This window comes from Pyrgilauda ruficollis, unplaced genomic scaffold (genome assembly GCF_017590135.1).
Source record: "Pyrgilauda ruficollis isolate IOZ18807 unplaced genomic scaffold, ASM1759013v1 scaffold3, whole genome shotgun sequence".
NCBI classification, from domain to species: domain Eukaryota; kingdom Metazoa; phylum Chordata; class Aves; order Passeriformes; family Passeridae; genus Pyrgilauda; species Pyrgilauda ruficollis.
This window is the reverse complement of record NW_024524377.1, coordinates 3,843,545-3,858,286: the sequence shown is the minus strand read 5'-3', so window position 1 is coordinate 3,858,286 and position 14,742 is coordinate 3,843,545. Positions and strand designations below refer to the sequence as shown.

At 40.3% G+C, this 14,742-nt stretch overlaps 1 protein-coding gene across 1 annotated transcript in view; it reads left to right on the top strand.

The window, feature by feature from the left end:
* Nucleotides 1-14,742, top strand: part of THSD7B (thrombospondin type 1 domain containing 7B) — a 242,827-nt gene that overhangs the window by 140,788 nt on the left and 87,297 nt on the right. Inside the window, exons 12-13 of the mRNA XM_041473183.1 lie at nucleotides 6,276-6,470; nucleotides 10,565-10,828. Coding sequence (XP_041329117.1) covers nucleotides 6,276-6,470; nucleotides 10,565-10,828 — 459 coding nt within the window. The remainder of the gene's footprint in view (nucleotides 1-6,275; nucleotides 6,471-10,564; nucleotides 10,829-14,742) is intronic.

The following is a 14,742-nucleotide window of genomic DNA, read 5'->3' as shown; positions in this document are numbered from 1 at the left end:
GCCATTTGGCATGTTTGATTCTCTGTATTTACTGTCATCTCAATGCATGTATTTATAGCAGGATGGCTTAGTCTTATTTTCAAGTTATGCAATAAATAATTCATTTTAAATATAACTTGATGATAGGCGCCACAAAGAAATTGAACTCGAGTAATTTTGGTAATTGTGGGCCACAGAAGGAGGAAAAAAATTAACATGTTTTTGTATTTTATGTTCTCTGAAAGGAACATAATTTCTATCATTAATCATCTAATGCACTTCTATTGATTTTCTTTTTAATAGAAAATGAAAGTAAAAGCAATTCAAAACCTGTAATAATGTTTGGTGGAAAAGGGAAAAATTGTGAAAGATTCTTTAGACTGATTGCATAACATAGAAGCACTCAGATTGCAGCTATTCTCTGGACAAAGTAAATTTGAAACATTAAAAACTCATATTATTTTGCCTTCCTGGCCAGGCAGAGTCTGAACCACTTAGAATACGAAAACACTTGTATAAAAATAGTGCTGAACATTAATATATCAATCCTGTGTTCTGCATTCAGTGTGTGGGTGGGAGGAGGAATGGGCTTTACAGCAATGTGTGTACTTCTCTCCTGTTCCTCCTCAAGCAGTGGGCAGTTGTGGTTCACAGATGAGGAAAAATAAAACCTCAAGTCATACAGCTTAGCAAAATTGACATGTGCAGCTCAGCTTTAACAGCAGTTCAGATCCTGTATTGCAAACCAAATAATTGATCACCTCATCCGTGAGTATCAAATTAAAATTGTGCTCTGAGGAGTTATTTTAGATGGAATAGAGGTGAGTCCAGTTGAAGGCATTACATGGTGTGGAGGTGCCCTCCCACCATGCTGGCTCTCTGCTGCAGCAGAGGCTTCTGTGCCTGCATTAACCCCATGCACATCTTACTGTGGAAAGGCTGCAGAGAGAAACCAGCCTAAAGAGCAGCTACATGGACCTTTAGCTTGAGAAGGATGCTCACAGTTTTGCATGCTGTTTTTCTCTCCCTTTTACTTCTATCCCAAACTTCTTCCGTTTCCCATTACAATCTCTTCTCCATGCTAATGCTGTGCACTTGACTTTTCTGCCTATTTCTTCCCTGACCCCTTTTCATGCAGATCATTTCAGTTGCTTTCCTTTATCTTTCAGCTGGTATTTACCATCTTTATTGCATCCCAAGCTGATCTCAGGCTCCCCTTGTTTGTTTATAGAGCCTGTTGGTTGGGATCTGTATTTATTCAGTGCTCTGTTTGCGTGGTGGCATTTGTCAGCCCTTTAGCACTTCTGTCAATATCATTAATAATTACAAAATGGGAAACTGGTGACCTCAGAGACAGTTTTCCTGCTGAATAACTAGCAGTCCCAGCTCTTCCTCAGTTATTTGTACGAGATTTGTGTCTGTGATGTCCTTGCTGGCATCATTTGTTTTTTTCCTCAGACTTGCTTTTAATTGTTGTCTTATGGTGTGTTTCTGTAAGTCCAGACTTTGGCCACACTTCATGGCAGGGAGTGCTGCCATGGGGATGGAGTTAAGTGTATATTTATGTCCTTATAGAATCAGGACTTTAAACTTCAACCTGAGTCTCAGCAGAGCCTTATGTTATGTTTTCTATTCCGTCTGCTTCTGGCCTGCTGTAATTAGGGGTTGCATTAATACCAATAATAGTGTAAATGTTCCACCTGGGATTCTGAAGAAACTTGTTTTAAGTATGAAGGAGCATCAATATAGAAAATAAATGAGGTCATCATGAGTTATGGAACTATACTTACAGTGAGCAAGAGTAGACCCTTATGATATTTTATTCTTTAATTTTCTCATATATTATCCCTTAACTTCTTTTTCACTTACCCGTAGTGATATGTGTAGGCAATGATGTGTTATTACATTGAGGGATACCAAGAATAGTTATGCAACAGAAGTGAAGCTTTTTTTGAACAGGAGGGTAAACAGCTATATTAAAATAATTGCTTTGACTTTACATGCTCACTTTGATTTTTCAGCAATTCTTAGAATTTGAAGACAGGGAAGATTATGACCTTATTTTGCCTACACCTCTTGCCATTAAAGCTCTTGTCTAGCCTCATAGCTCATCCTATTGTTCCTGTACTAATTCCAGTCATTTCATTTGCACTACTGCATAGCTTTAGTTGTAGTGTTTGGCCTGAGTGTACCTTCCTGGAATTATCAGTCATGGTTTTCAGATGTTCTAATGACATTTAATTCCGGAGTTTTGAGAACACTAATTTACCTTTCTCAAATTGAAAGTGCCATGGTACAATATAATTTTTCTGGTTCATAGTTGATACTCTGTCTTTAACTTTTGCCCTTTGGAATCTGTTGGAATGCATTTTTAAGTGAGAATTGATTGTAACTTTGGTAAATGAATGTGATTACAGAGGCTGTCTGTAATTGGATTTTTACTTAAGAGGAATTAAATTTATGTTATGTTTCCTTATTGGAGGCAGTGCTGTGCCTGTACTATTTCATTCTCAGTTCAATTCCTTTTGTTAGGATCATCTCCAATGCTCTTAAGTCAGGCATGAACACCTGAGTCCCCCCAGTTTGATGCTGACACCCTGCTCTGGTGATGATGTTACATCATCCAAGGATGCCTTCAGTGCCTCTGCAGTCTGACAGTGTACAAACATTTGATTTCACCATCTAAAAGTTTATAGGAGAAGTGTCTGTTATTTACTTTCAATTTAGGAGAAATGTAGTTACAGAATGTAGCTCCCATATGCTTGTGTGTGCCATATGCCGAGATGCTGGCACACAGACATTCCTGTGGGTGGGAATGCAAAGCCAGAAGACAGAGACTGTCACACTGCATATCCCCCTTAGCAGCCCTTGCTCAGTCTCCTGGCAGAGCCCTGTAGCAGCAGAAAGGGAAATTTGCTCCCCAGGCTCTACATTTAACACTTGACTTAAGCCTTGAAGAAAGCAGTTGCATCTGCAGCTATTTTCATTGCTCATATTAATTGCTGTGTTGTGTTGGCACCTTCACAGGTGCATCCACACTGCCTCCTGAACAATTCCAGTCCTTCCCTGAAAAAAAGTTATTTTCTTTAAGCCTCTTAAACCTGGCTACCTTTCAGTTTAATTCATGATCTCATATTTATCATTATGAGAGAAAGTGAAAGTGTTTTTTTTTTTTTTTGTGACAGCAGTTCTTTTTATATCACTGGAATTGTGTTAAAATGCCATGCCATAGTTTGTCCCTAAGTGTTTAATTCCAGTTTGGTGGGGTTTACTGGTGATAATAAAAAAGAATAGCAGGAGTTCAAGAGGAAATCCTGCATTTCTTCTCTTGGTGGGAATCAATATTATAACTTGAAAGCCTTTATCTGGAAGTGTCCAATTATTAGCTGTTTTAGTCATATGTTTGTGTCCATTTTAAATGGTGCAGAGATGGTAGAAGTCACACATTATGCCTAAGAGGGATTTGTTACTCTGATTTTTTTTCCTCAGTGCATGGGACTACAAATGGACTGCATTTGCTCTCTGGGGGTATCCCACTTGAAAAAACAAAAGAAATGTTGACATAACAAAAATAGCTTTGCAGTATGAGTTTATTTAAAACCATTGTGACAGAACTGAGGATTAAGGGGAAATATTTTTTATGCAGCATAAAACACATATGAGCCAAACCAATCAGTAGTTTGAAACCACTGAGGATAAATAATTTTACTTTCCTGAAGGTTCACTGAAAACAAATTTCTCTCATTCTCTTTCCAGAAGTGCCTGTATATGAAAATATTTTTCTCCTAGATGTTAAAGCTAAGTAAACTGGGAAGTTTGCAGGAAGCAGAAATGAGGGAATTGGTTCCTGATGGAACCACTGGAGTTGGGTCCATCACCTCTGCTGCTTTCTGCCTGCCCCTTCCCAGTCTGTTAAAATGCTCTAATGGGCTTGTGCTTTATCATTTTGTTTGTTTTAGCAGTTCATGCTAAAACAAACAAAATGATAAAGCCTCACCTCAAGCCAGGTTTTAAGCGTGTAGCAAGAGTCATGGGAGATCTTCCTCCTTCCCTCCCTTAGGTGTTATGTCTCTTATCAGAGTATATATTAAATATTCTTTTTAGCCCCTTCTTGTCTCCATGCTTATACATATCTAATCCACTAGATTATTTGTTACTTTAAATTAACTTTCCTCTCTCATGTTTCTGTTGTCAATAATTTCTTTAAGCTCCATAATCTCTGTCAAATATTTGCCCTGATTTCATATGTCTTTCGTATATCCATCTATTTTAGCACCCAGATAGGCTCAGTGAACTTGGTGAATTATTTGAATGCTTAAGATTGTGGCCATTTGTGCAGGAGATGGGGCAGTTAGACAATAACTGATCACAGCAGTGGGGTGCCTGGTTTAACACTGATATCTAGAACTTCCATCACTTGTCCTGACATCATTAATAGTGTCAGGAATGAGCTGTGCTTTTCTGCCAGCTCCCAGTGAGCATTGCAGTGGGGTGGTTTGCTCTGGAGTCACAATTCCTGCTGCGTGGCTCTGGCAGTGGAGGATGATGTTCGTGTCCCTGCCTGCCACTGTTGTGACGCTGAGGAGATGCTCTGCATCCCCTTGGTCACACCTCACGTGGTCACAGCTGTGTGGCCACACCTGGGGTGTCCTTGGTGAAGGTAATGAGGCTACACAGACCTTGGGCACCAGAGCCTCTCACTTGTTTGACCTCCCTGAAGAGGCCAATTACGCCGTGTCCCTGCAGAGTGGTGACCTCTGTCCCGTAATGAGGAGGGGAGGGCTCCCAGGCTCACGGCTGGAGTTGGGAGCTAGGAAGGGTCACAGGATTGGAAGTGAAAGGCAAGGATCAGCAATTTAGAGGTGGTTATTAATATGCTGATTTGCTGTCACTTGAGTCTAAAGAGACATTTAACAATTGCTTGTCTTTTGCATGCTCTTCAAAATGCTGATTTTTTCCATAGAATCTAATTACATTTTAATAAGATGCTTTTTTATTTCCAGGTGATTGCCAACCCATTCCTTTCTCCCATACAGTGCTGTAGTTAAAACCCAAAAAATCATGTGTATTCATTGCAGAGTTACACCCCAGTAAATCCTTTAACTGTAAGAAAACAGAGTTCTTTTTACCTTTCTTTTCATGCACTCTTACTCACATTAAATGCTGGCAACAAGGAAAATATATGCAGCTTCAGAAACCAGAATTATTTAGCAATTGTCATAAAATAATATCACAGGTTGTTAAAGTTAAATAATAAAATCTGTATTAAATAACTTCATCCTTAGTAGGTTTATGATACAATGTGTGGACTTGCCTAGAATCAGAGAGCCCAACGTGACTAAAATCTCATGGCCAAATTCCGTTCATTACTCTGTCCCTGAGTTTATTACCTTAATCAAGTCATGACCTGCCTTTGCTTTGTTTAACCTACACCTGATGATATAAATAGCCTATAATCTTGGAGTTTTTATGAGAATTAATTATTATTAATGAAATGAAAGACTCCATGATGTGCAGGCTATTTTTATTTATTATAATTACTTACTATTAATTCACTGAATTTAGTAAGTTTTATCCTAGGCTTCCTGTGACTCAGATTCATACATTAAATACTTTTGTTCTCTGTCATGGCTATACAGTACCAATATCCACCTTGAAAAATTAATTATTAATTCTAAAAAAGGACAACAAACAAAGTGAGAGAGTATAAGAGATATCACAATATTTAGGGAGCTCAATGTGGAGGGGCCAGACCTTGGTTAAGGGTACTTACACCTTGATGAAAGAAGCATTTAGCTGTAGCATCTGCTCAGTCATTCCCTTCATCTGAAATATGGAAAAAATGATGGTTTTGGAAAAAGTAGCTTTCTTTTATAGTTTTTATACCACTTTAAAGCAGTTTCAATTCCACAAGTAGCAAGCACATCACAGCTTATGAATCCTGGCCTGGACCAAATATGTTTTCTGGCACATGGCCACGGTGTTACCTGTTTTCTTGCTTGGTTGTACAATGTATCATTGGTTAAAGTGTACCCACAACCTTTAAAATGACTGCCTCCTTGAGAATATTGGGTTTATATCATCATTTAGATAACACACTGGTCAAATAAGAACATGTCTTCACGGTTTTGTGATGCTTCACTGAGTAACACATGAACAATGCCCTAAAACCAAATCAGCTTTATCCTGTTAATCCAGGGGAGAGAATCTCACACAGAGCACCAGGACTGACTGCCCAGAGTGTAATACAATATATATATATGAGAACATAAGGATTTCTGTGCCCTTGCTTGCAGCTGTGACGTGCCTGTCGGAGCAGGGGGGCTCTGCTGCCGTCGGGGACTGCGTGCGGTGGGCAGGAGCGATGCCAGCCCTCGTCCAGGAGTGCCTCGTTCCCTGCAAGGATGACTGCACTTTCACCCCCTGGTCTAAATTCACAGCCTGCTCCTCTGACTGTGACACAGCCAGGAGCAGGAGGAGGTCGCTCACAGGTATAATCTTTTACAGTATTTGTCTGATTGGGAGTAATGCCTCTGGAGTGTTGGAGGGGTGGGAAAATCCAGACAGAACATCCTTAATTGGTTTTTCATCAGGCACTGATCATTGCCAGCCTTATACACATTCCAGTACAAGAGCAGTGCAGAAAAACTTGCTGGTGGAAAGGTTTTAGATGTAAACCAAATGAAACAGTGACCAGGGTTTGTGCAACTTTAACCTATTAATCTGGGAAGCTGCAGAAAATACATATACAAGAGTACAAATCAGTGTGATTTTCTGGAGGAAGTTTAAAACTGGGAGTTTTGTGCTCAGCAGTACATTCCAGTTCAACAGGGCAAATTAATACCATGAATAAAGAAAACCCAGTACCATTAGAGCAGCTTTGTTTGATCTTTCACATGTGTTCATTAAACTCACCAGTTCAAACTATTTGATGGATCAGTCTTCCATACTTGCTGTCGAGGTTTGTTATTATGTTATTTGAATGCTGACGAAACTGAAAAGCTTTAAAACTCCTTAACATGAATAGTTTGGGACCACATGTTTTGCTGGGAGTTGTCTTCCCCCACGTGCATAGTTAAGTAAAAAAGAATTATACTGTGCTTACATGGTTTACAAGAAATCTGCTGTTATTATTCTTCTCAACACTCACATCTTTTCATGTTTCTGTGTTGTGTTTGAGAGCTGATATGTACCTGGCTTGAGTTTGCTCCTTTAATAGGGGTGAAACTTCAAAGACTTTGACTGTGGAGTAGAGTGCTAAAATTGCTGTAAGAATATCTGCTGAGATAAAAGCTGGGACCTGAAGGGCAGCAAAATGTGGTGGCCACCACTGCTCCTTGCTCCTAGACTCACTTGTCCTTGGCTGCATGGCTGTCTTCTTACTCCATTTGTTACTGCTGGAATATTCTGTGTGTTTTACTAACAATTACAGCACACATTTATACTGGTTTCAAGCTGCCATTCATCAGTGTGGCTCATTAAAAGATAAAGATTTCTTTTTCACGTAAAGCCCCAGTATTATACAATGCCCTGTAGTTTCTGGCAAAGAGCATATTCTAAAGTGTTCTCTATACCAGTGCCTGTATGTTTATAGTAGGAGAAATGCTTGATCCCCAGCAAAATAATAGGTGCCTGATCTTACAAAAAATATGTAAAAAATAGTGAATAATTACTTACAGGTAGTTCTAAATCTGATTTTTCTTTATGAGCATTGTGCAAGTTACAAAACAGTACAGCCCTACCTATCCTGTTACTCTGTTCTACATCAGATGGAGATCTGTTCAAGTAAGTGGACCAAAAATGATTTGTAATGCCCAGGTTCTGTTGGTTTGTCTCCTCACCTGCACTGCATTTGTGACCAACCACCACCAGTCTCTCCCCATCCGACCTTGCTGGGTTCCGTTTTTCCTGCCAGGATGGAGCTCGTGGTCTCAGCCCGTGGCCAGTGAAGGTGTCCTGAAAAGGACGTGATGAACATGCAGTGAGTGTCCCAGGTGGGGACATGGCAATGCCCCAGGGAGCAGCAAGGGACACCCAAATCAGACACTGGCTTTGGTTTGGCCCCCTCTCAAAAGGGGAACTCAGTGAGACTGGCTTCAGCTTGTATTTGCAGAAATGCTTCTTGAAAAGTAGAGGTAGACAAAAGTCTTGAAAAAAAATCTCATCTGCAGGAACTCAGTCCAAAGATTAAGGAAAATGCTATTTTCAAAACTATTTTGTGATGTTAAGAGACCTTTATCCGTTTTCATTTCACCTTTCTGTAAGTGTGCATGGATTGTACCTCTTGTTCATCAACTGCATGTGTCTGTGCTCAAGTGAATGCTTTGGCTTCATTATAAGAGTTAGTTGATAATGTCATTTAGTGGAAATCTTCTAATTGTTTGCTAAGTATTTGCTTGCCCTCCACTCAGTTTTTAACAGTATAATTCATTTTACTTTGTAATTCATCATTGACTCTACATACAAAATTTTTCATTACTTAACTGAAAGACTTATTACAGAACACATCAAAATTCAAAGTCATTATAATGAAAATACCATTTTTAGGTGAGTCTTCAGTTAATTAGTACAGTCAGTTAATTCTTTGCATTATAGATACAAAGCACTTTCTGCGTTTTTAATGTTTCCTATAATTTTTATGTACAGTATGTACTACTTGATAATGTTTAATATATATAATGCTTTTTAGTATTCAGAAATGTAATTTAAAAAGAAAATTCTATTTAGTTGATGGGTTTATGTCCTCAGAAAATTTTGGAGATGGTATTTTTAGCAGCAATCTTTAAAGCAGTCTGTAAAGATGGTAAAAATATCACTACCACTAATTCTAAAAATATTTCTATGTGAAAAGTATGGGATCAATGTCACTTTTCGCCTTAAAATAGGGCTTTCATAGCAGCTTCATTTAGGGGGAAGATTCCAACAAAACAGATGGCAGGGCAAGTTGGAAAAAAACCCAGTCACATAAGTATGAGATTATTAACATCCTTACCTCAGTGTGTTGTGCTTTGTGTCATGATGGCAAAACATGGGCAAATCCCAAATTCCCATATTTACTAACACAATGCAGAACACACAACTGAACATACAGAGTTTGTGGCTCCTCAGGGCTTCTCAAACAGAAAAGGCTGGAAATGCCATTAGAGAGCTCCCCATCTAGTTCAAGACTTTCCTTGAAGTATGGGGATTGTACCTGCGTTTCCTCATAAATATATACATTAAAATGTAAACAGATTTATCTACCAAACTATAAAGATGCTGATTGATTTTTTTTTTTTTGCATCCCTTTGTGCTGGCAAATTCTACATACCCCAGAACTCTGACAATATCATTTTGAAAGAACTGGGGCTTGCAGGATGGTTATTAAGGGTCTAGAGTCAGGGCCCTTTCCTTGGTAGGTACATATTTGTATGGAAACAGGCATTGATGAGACCCAGCTTGTCAGTGGTGAAATGGCTCTTGGCTCCAGGCTGGAAAGGGGGGGGTTGTTGAATTATATAACTTATCTTTTGGTTTTAGTATCTTATTTATGTGCAATGAAGAGAAAACATTTCTTCTGGGATCAAAGCTTTAAAAACCTTCTGCAAAACTGTTTTTAGTGCATCCAAGATTCCCAAGGAATATTTTGAGGATGGCATATAGATACAGTTTGTTGTTGAAGATGAATTCTCCCTTCTGTGCAGATGCCAAATGCAAAGACATTCCTGAGCTCAGCCAGCATCAAGATTGTTCCACGGCATGCTGGCTGACCTGTGCCAAGAAAAGCATTGATTTTTATCTTTAGAGGCTGTGTACAGATATTTGTTCCCTTGAGCAGTTGTAGGGATGCAGAGAGCTTGAACTCTCTTTTTTGCATTATTTCTTCTTGTACTGGGGACCCCTTCTCATGCCTTGAAGTCCTACAGGAGGAGGGCATGGAGAGTGCAATTGCAGAGAGCTGCACTATGGGTTTATTTGGATGCTGCTGCTGCTTCCTAAAACTATTGAAAGAGCTTTCTTTTAAAACCTGTTGAAGGAACAGAGCAAAGGAAAACATAAAAGCAAACACAACCATTGAAATGCTTTCCAGCACTAATAATTTACTGAGGATTATCTTTTTCTGTTTTCTTCAAAGCATGGTTTGTGTGCACAGCTCATCTTTAACTAATTTGTAAAGAAATCTCAAAGAAGTTGTAGCTAATTTAGGGTCCTCTGGAAGTTGTCCTGGCAACCATTGATTACGAACAAATAGAGACAAAACAATCAATTTATTTCCGTCAGATAATTAGGGAAAAATGATATTATATGAAATTACAAAGCAGTTTCTGGGCAATTTCTAGAGTAAGACTTTGTATTTTACTCCTTGATCTACCCATCAGAACAGTATTTCCAAGTTCTCTGGTTGCCCCTGGAGATAAGTACGTTGTCCTTGCATGCCAAAGCACTGGCAGCAGCTAATAGATGCTTCAGAAACATCCCTGAATATTAACATTCAGATTGTCTTGGTTCTAATGTGTTGAATTCATGCAAGTATAAATAATATGACGTGTTGTTATCAAGAGCAGCAGACGTTGAGCTAACGCGCCGATTTCTGTGGTTGGAACAGGGCGAAGCAGAAAGCGAGACAAATGCCAGAATACGGAAGTTTATCCTCAAGTTGAGACAGAACCGTGTCCCTGTGAGGAGTTCACCTCCCAGCCTCATGGAAATTGGTCTGACTGCATTATCAGAGGGGGTCCACCCGAGCTGCAGCTGGGAATGCCGGCCCAGGGAGCGGCCAGGGAGTGCGGCCAGGGCGTGCGGCTGCGAGCCATCGCCTGCTACGACGGGAGCGGCAGACTGGTGGAGCCATCTCGCTGTAGCAGTTCGGGTAAGGAGATGTAGAACAGCCCCAACACGTGTGAATAGCACTCCGTGGCTCACTGTGGAGCTTACCCGAGGTGTGTGCTTGCTGGAATAGCTCTCACAAGTTTGCACTGGGTGTTGAACACAGTTTTACGAATGTATTCTTATTGCCCTTTAATACTGAGGTTTTCCTCAGTGTAAGGGTCTGCTGGCATTTCTGCAATGGAAATGAAGCACAGGAAGGCTAAAGTTGGCTACAGTGCCAGAATACCAGAGATATTTCTTTTATTTCCCTTAAAATCCCATAAAGGTATAAGCTTCAGAGGGGGTGTATTTATTTCAATCAGCATTTTGTTTGAAGATATCTCCTACTTCCGCTTTTACTTGTTTAGAAATTTTTATTCCCTTTCACTAAGTTTGGAGGTTTGCATGGTTGTTTTCAATGAAGGAATTTGCAATTTTCTAGAGATAATTGTATTTAATTACAAAATGCCTGTGATATCACCTGCTGTCCCTCATGCCAGGCACACATGGCTTCAGCAGCCAGTGGTCTCCTGCTACAATTATGTGCCTGTGTTAAGCTCAGATTCACAGAGTGCATTTTCATAAATTCATAGAGTATATTTTCATGTCCCTGCTTCCTGGGACACTTACATTTCTTGTACAATCAAGTAGCCTATGTCAGAAAGAGGGCAGAATTAAAATCAGGGAGAGCAGGATGTGTCATTCCACATGGGTGTTTTTTCCCAATTTCCATGATATGCAGTTCATTGAATGGTTTAAGTCGGAAGTGACCTTAAATATAATCTCATTTCAGTTCCCTTCCACTATCCCAGGTTGCTCCAAGCCCTGTCCAACCTGCCTTGAACACTTCCAGGGATGGGGCAGCCATCTCTGAGCAACCTGTGCTAGAGCTTCACCACAGTTAAGAATTTCTTCCTTGTACCAAATCTAACCCTGGTATCTGTGCATTTGAAGCCATTTTCCCTTGTCCTATCACTTATCACAGACATAAGCCTTTATTTTAGGAGCAAAGTCTCAAGCTGGGCTGCCCCCAAACCACTGCTGCTCTCTGACTTAGAGCCAAAAGTCTTGGGTCAGCATGGAGCAGGATGCAGCAGTTTGGAAGACTGCTGATGAGCTGTATGATGGGAGGGGGAGAAATGGTGTCTCAGGAGGAGATTAAGTCATACAGTGGGCACCATGAGTGCTCCTGAGGGTATAAAGGAGCAGAGAAATCAGCTCTCTGGAGGGTCTTCATGATGGATCAGCAGCCTGAGCTCTGTGTAATAAAAGGAGAAAAAACTTCCACCTTAATGAAGTGATTCAGTCCTGGAGTGAATTCCTCTTGCAGCTGTTGATGGCTGTTCCAGCTGGCTGCACAGGTTCATAAAGCAGCTTTCCATGGTTTGTGTTTCAACAATGTGCTTTTGTACCAATTGATTATGCCTCTGTGGCCCATGAAGGAGGAGTAGTATACCTTTCCCCCACATTACCTTTTCTCCTACAAAAAGGGAACTGTTGGGTTTTGGAAGGTGGGTTTGCCTGTGGCATGACTTGCTCTTTTGAGACACTCAGGGTTTTTATCACTGTTAAAAAGGGGAGGTTGTCTATGCGTGGGGCTTTTCTAAATAACCTTGAAACCTGTTTTCTATCAGTGATATTTATGTGGCATTTTTAATGGTCTAGCTTCTCTTAGGGAGGTAGTAGGGAGAGTTAGCTCCAGGGGAATATTGTTCACTTTCTTGTCTTCAGCTTTTTATGTGAACAAAAATGATTGTGGCACTGCCCTGGCACAGGGTCCACGTCAGAGGCAGTGGGGTGGTCAGTGACTTTGGGCATAGACTGACTAAAAATGGGCAGAAGCTCCACAGGCTCCACTTCCATCACCTGGGACCTGCCTTCCAAGGTTACATGAAGACAAGTCTGATATTTATGGTCTTTATAGCTGGGAGCTTTCAAAATGCACTTCTAAACACCTTATTGAATTAGTGATAGAAACAAATCATTATCCAATTAATAATTAGCAGAATGCTTTTCAGTCATAATGGAGAAGAGCAATTTACAGAAGCATAAGAATTGCTAAGCCCTGAGAAATTATTCATGACAGTGGTTTTTTTAAGCAGCTCAGTTTGTCTTGCTCACCATTAGTATCAGGTGACCTTTTAACATTTGCTGGCTGGCCATGATTATGGCCAATTAATCCGTTGTCTTATATATTGAATGCAAATCATTGTGGTATCTGGGCATTGTTCTTGCTTTATGGGGTGGGGATAAGCAGGTTCCTCTTTTCCTCCTTTCAGGTCTTCTGACTTCTCTTTGTTTCCTGCTCTTTTCCTTCTGCAGGACAGTGCTTTGCATTCCTTTGCCTTGAACCAGAACAGAAGTGAGAAATTGTAAGACTTAGACCTCAGTTCTTTGATGGTTCCTTTTGAAGAACTGCAACATGTAGAAAGAGAGATGCAGGGATGTAATTTGGCCCTCAAGTGTAGGAGCAAATTTGTCCCAGGTTTGATAATGTCCTGAGTACATGGTGTAGGACAATAAAAATGGTGTAGAAGAGAATAGCTAAGTTTGTACCTTTTTGGAGACCAAACTCCGGGCTTGTGCCTGCTTGCTGCAGTGATTTTCATTTTACCTGACTGAAACCTTGTGAACTTAGACTTGAGTAAAGTTTATTTCACTTGGTCAGTGTGACCTGTTATATGAGAGTATCAAAGTTGTCAAGTGAATGTACAGTTTGCTTGAGTCTGGTGTAGAAATAAACTGCTCAGAAGGGTTCTGGTTCTGAGGCCCTGCTCTGATGCTGACTTTTCAGAGTGATTCTGCATTTGCAGCTTGGAGGGCGAGGGGGAAGCCTAAACAAAAACCCAATTCAGTTTGTTCATCTGTGTTTCCTACCAGTTTAGACTCTGACTGTCCTAAGCCTATTTTCTGCAAAAATATTAACCCTTTAAGCATACCTTCCCAACTGGAAATGGGCATTTTCTCCCCATTGGTGTAGTTACTGCAAGCAGAGTATCCCAAGGTCCAGAAGGAGTCAAGACAGAAGCATTCCAGCTGTTCCTTTATGGGAAATGCTCTATCTACCTGCTTGGGGCCTACAGTTTGTTCTGTACCAGGACCTGAAGCCTGGGCTGGAGAGAGAGACCTCTGCCCTGACCCACCAGAGCTGAGCAAGCCTGGTGTCAGCACTTTGGGTCAGCTGTAGTGGGCATGCTGATCACCACTGACTGATTTACCCATCCTTACTGCTATGTAATTGTGTGTTAGCCAGTGGTTATTACATATGACAAGCTTAAAAATACAAATCACAGGCGGTTCTGAATTTTATTCTTTTCTATACCAAATATTTTCTCCAGGAAAAAAGTGCACTTTTTTTTCTTTTTTTTTTTCATGGCTGGTTTTTGTGATGAACTGCTTTATTTTGGTGGTGTCACCTTTTTCCTTGATCATCTATTCAATAAACTTGAGAAATGAGTGATCTGCATTTTCCAGCTGAGCTAGTGATTTGTCCCAGGTTCGGTTCACCCTTGTTTTTCTTCCTTTAATTTGGAAATGTACCTATGAAATCATGGGTAGAGGTAACTATCTCTAAATACATTACAAAATTATAACTGGTAATTTGCCTCGATTTCCCTTCCCATCAGAAGATTTCTTATATTGAGTTGAGCTTGCTGCTAGTCCAGAGGGTCTTAATTTTCTGTCTGTGCCTGGAGCATCCTCTTTGGCCATGAAATTGTCCTTTTAATTGCAGTTCATCCGCTTCTCAATCTGTCATCTGAGCTGCTCATACTATTTTTGAATTTCCATCTCCTTTGTTTTGAACGATTTCCCGTCGTCCCTTTGCTTCTCTTTCTTGTGTGCGATGCCAACAGGGTTTTTTTAATCTTAGAGGAACACAGGGTGCCTCATCTGTTCCAAATCAAAGCTGGAGAT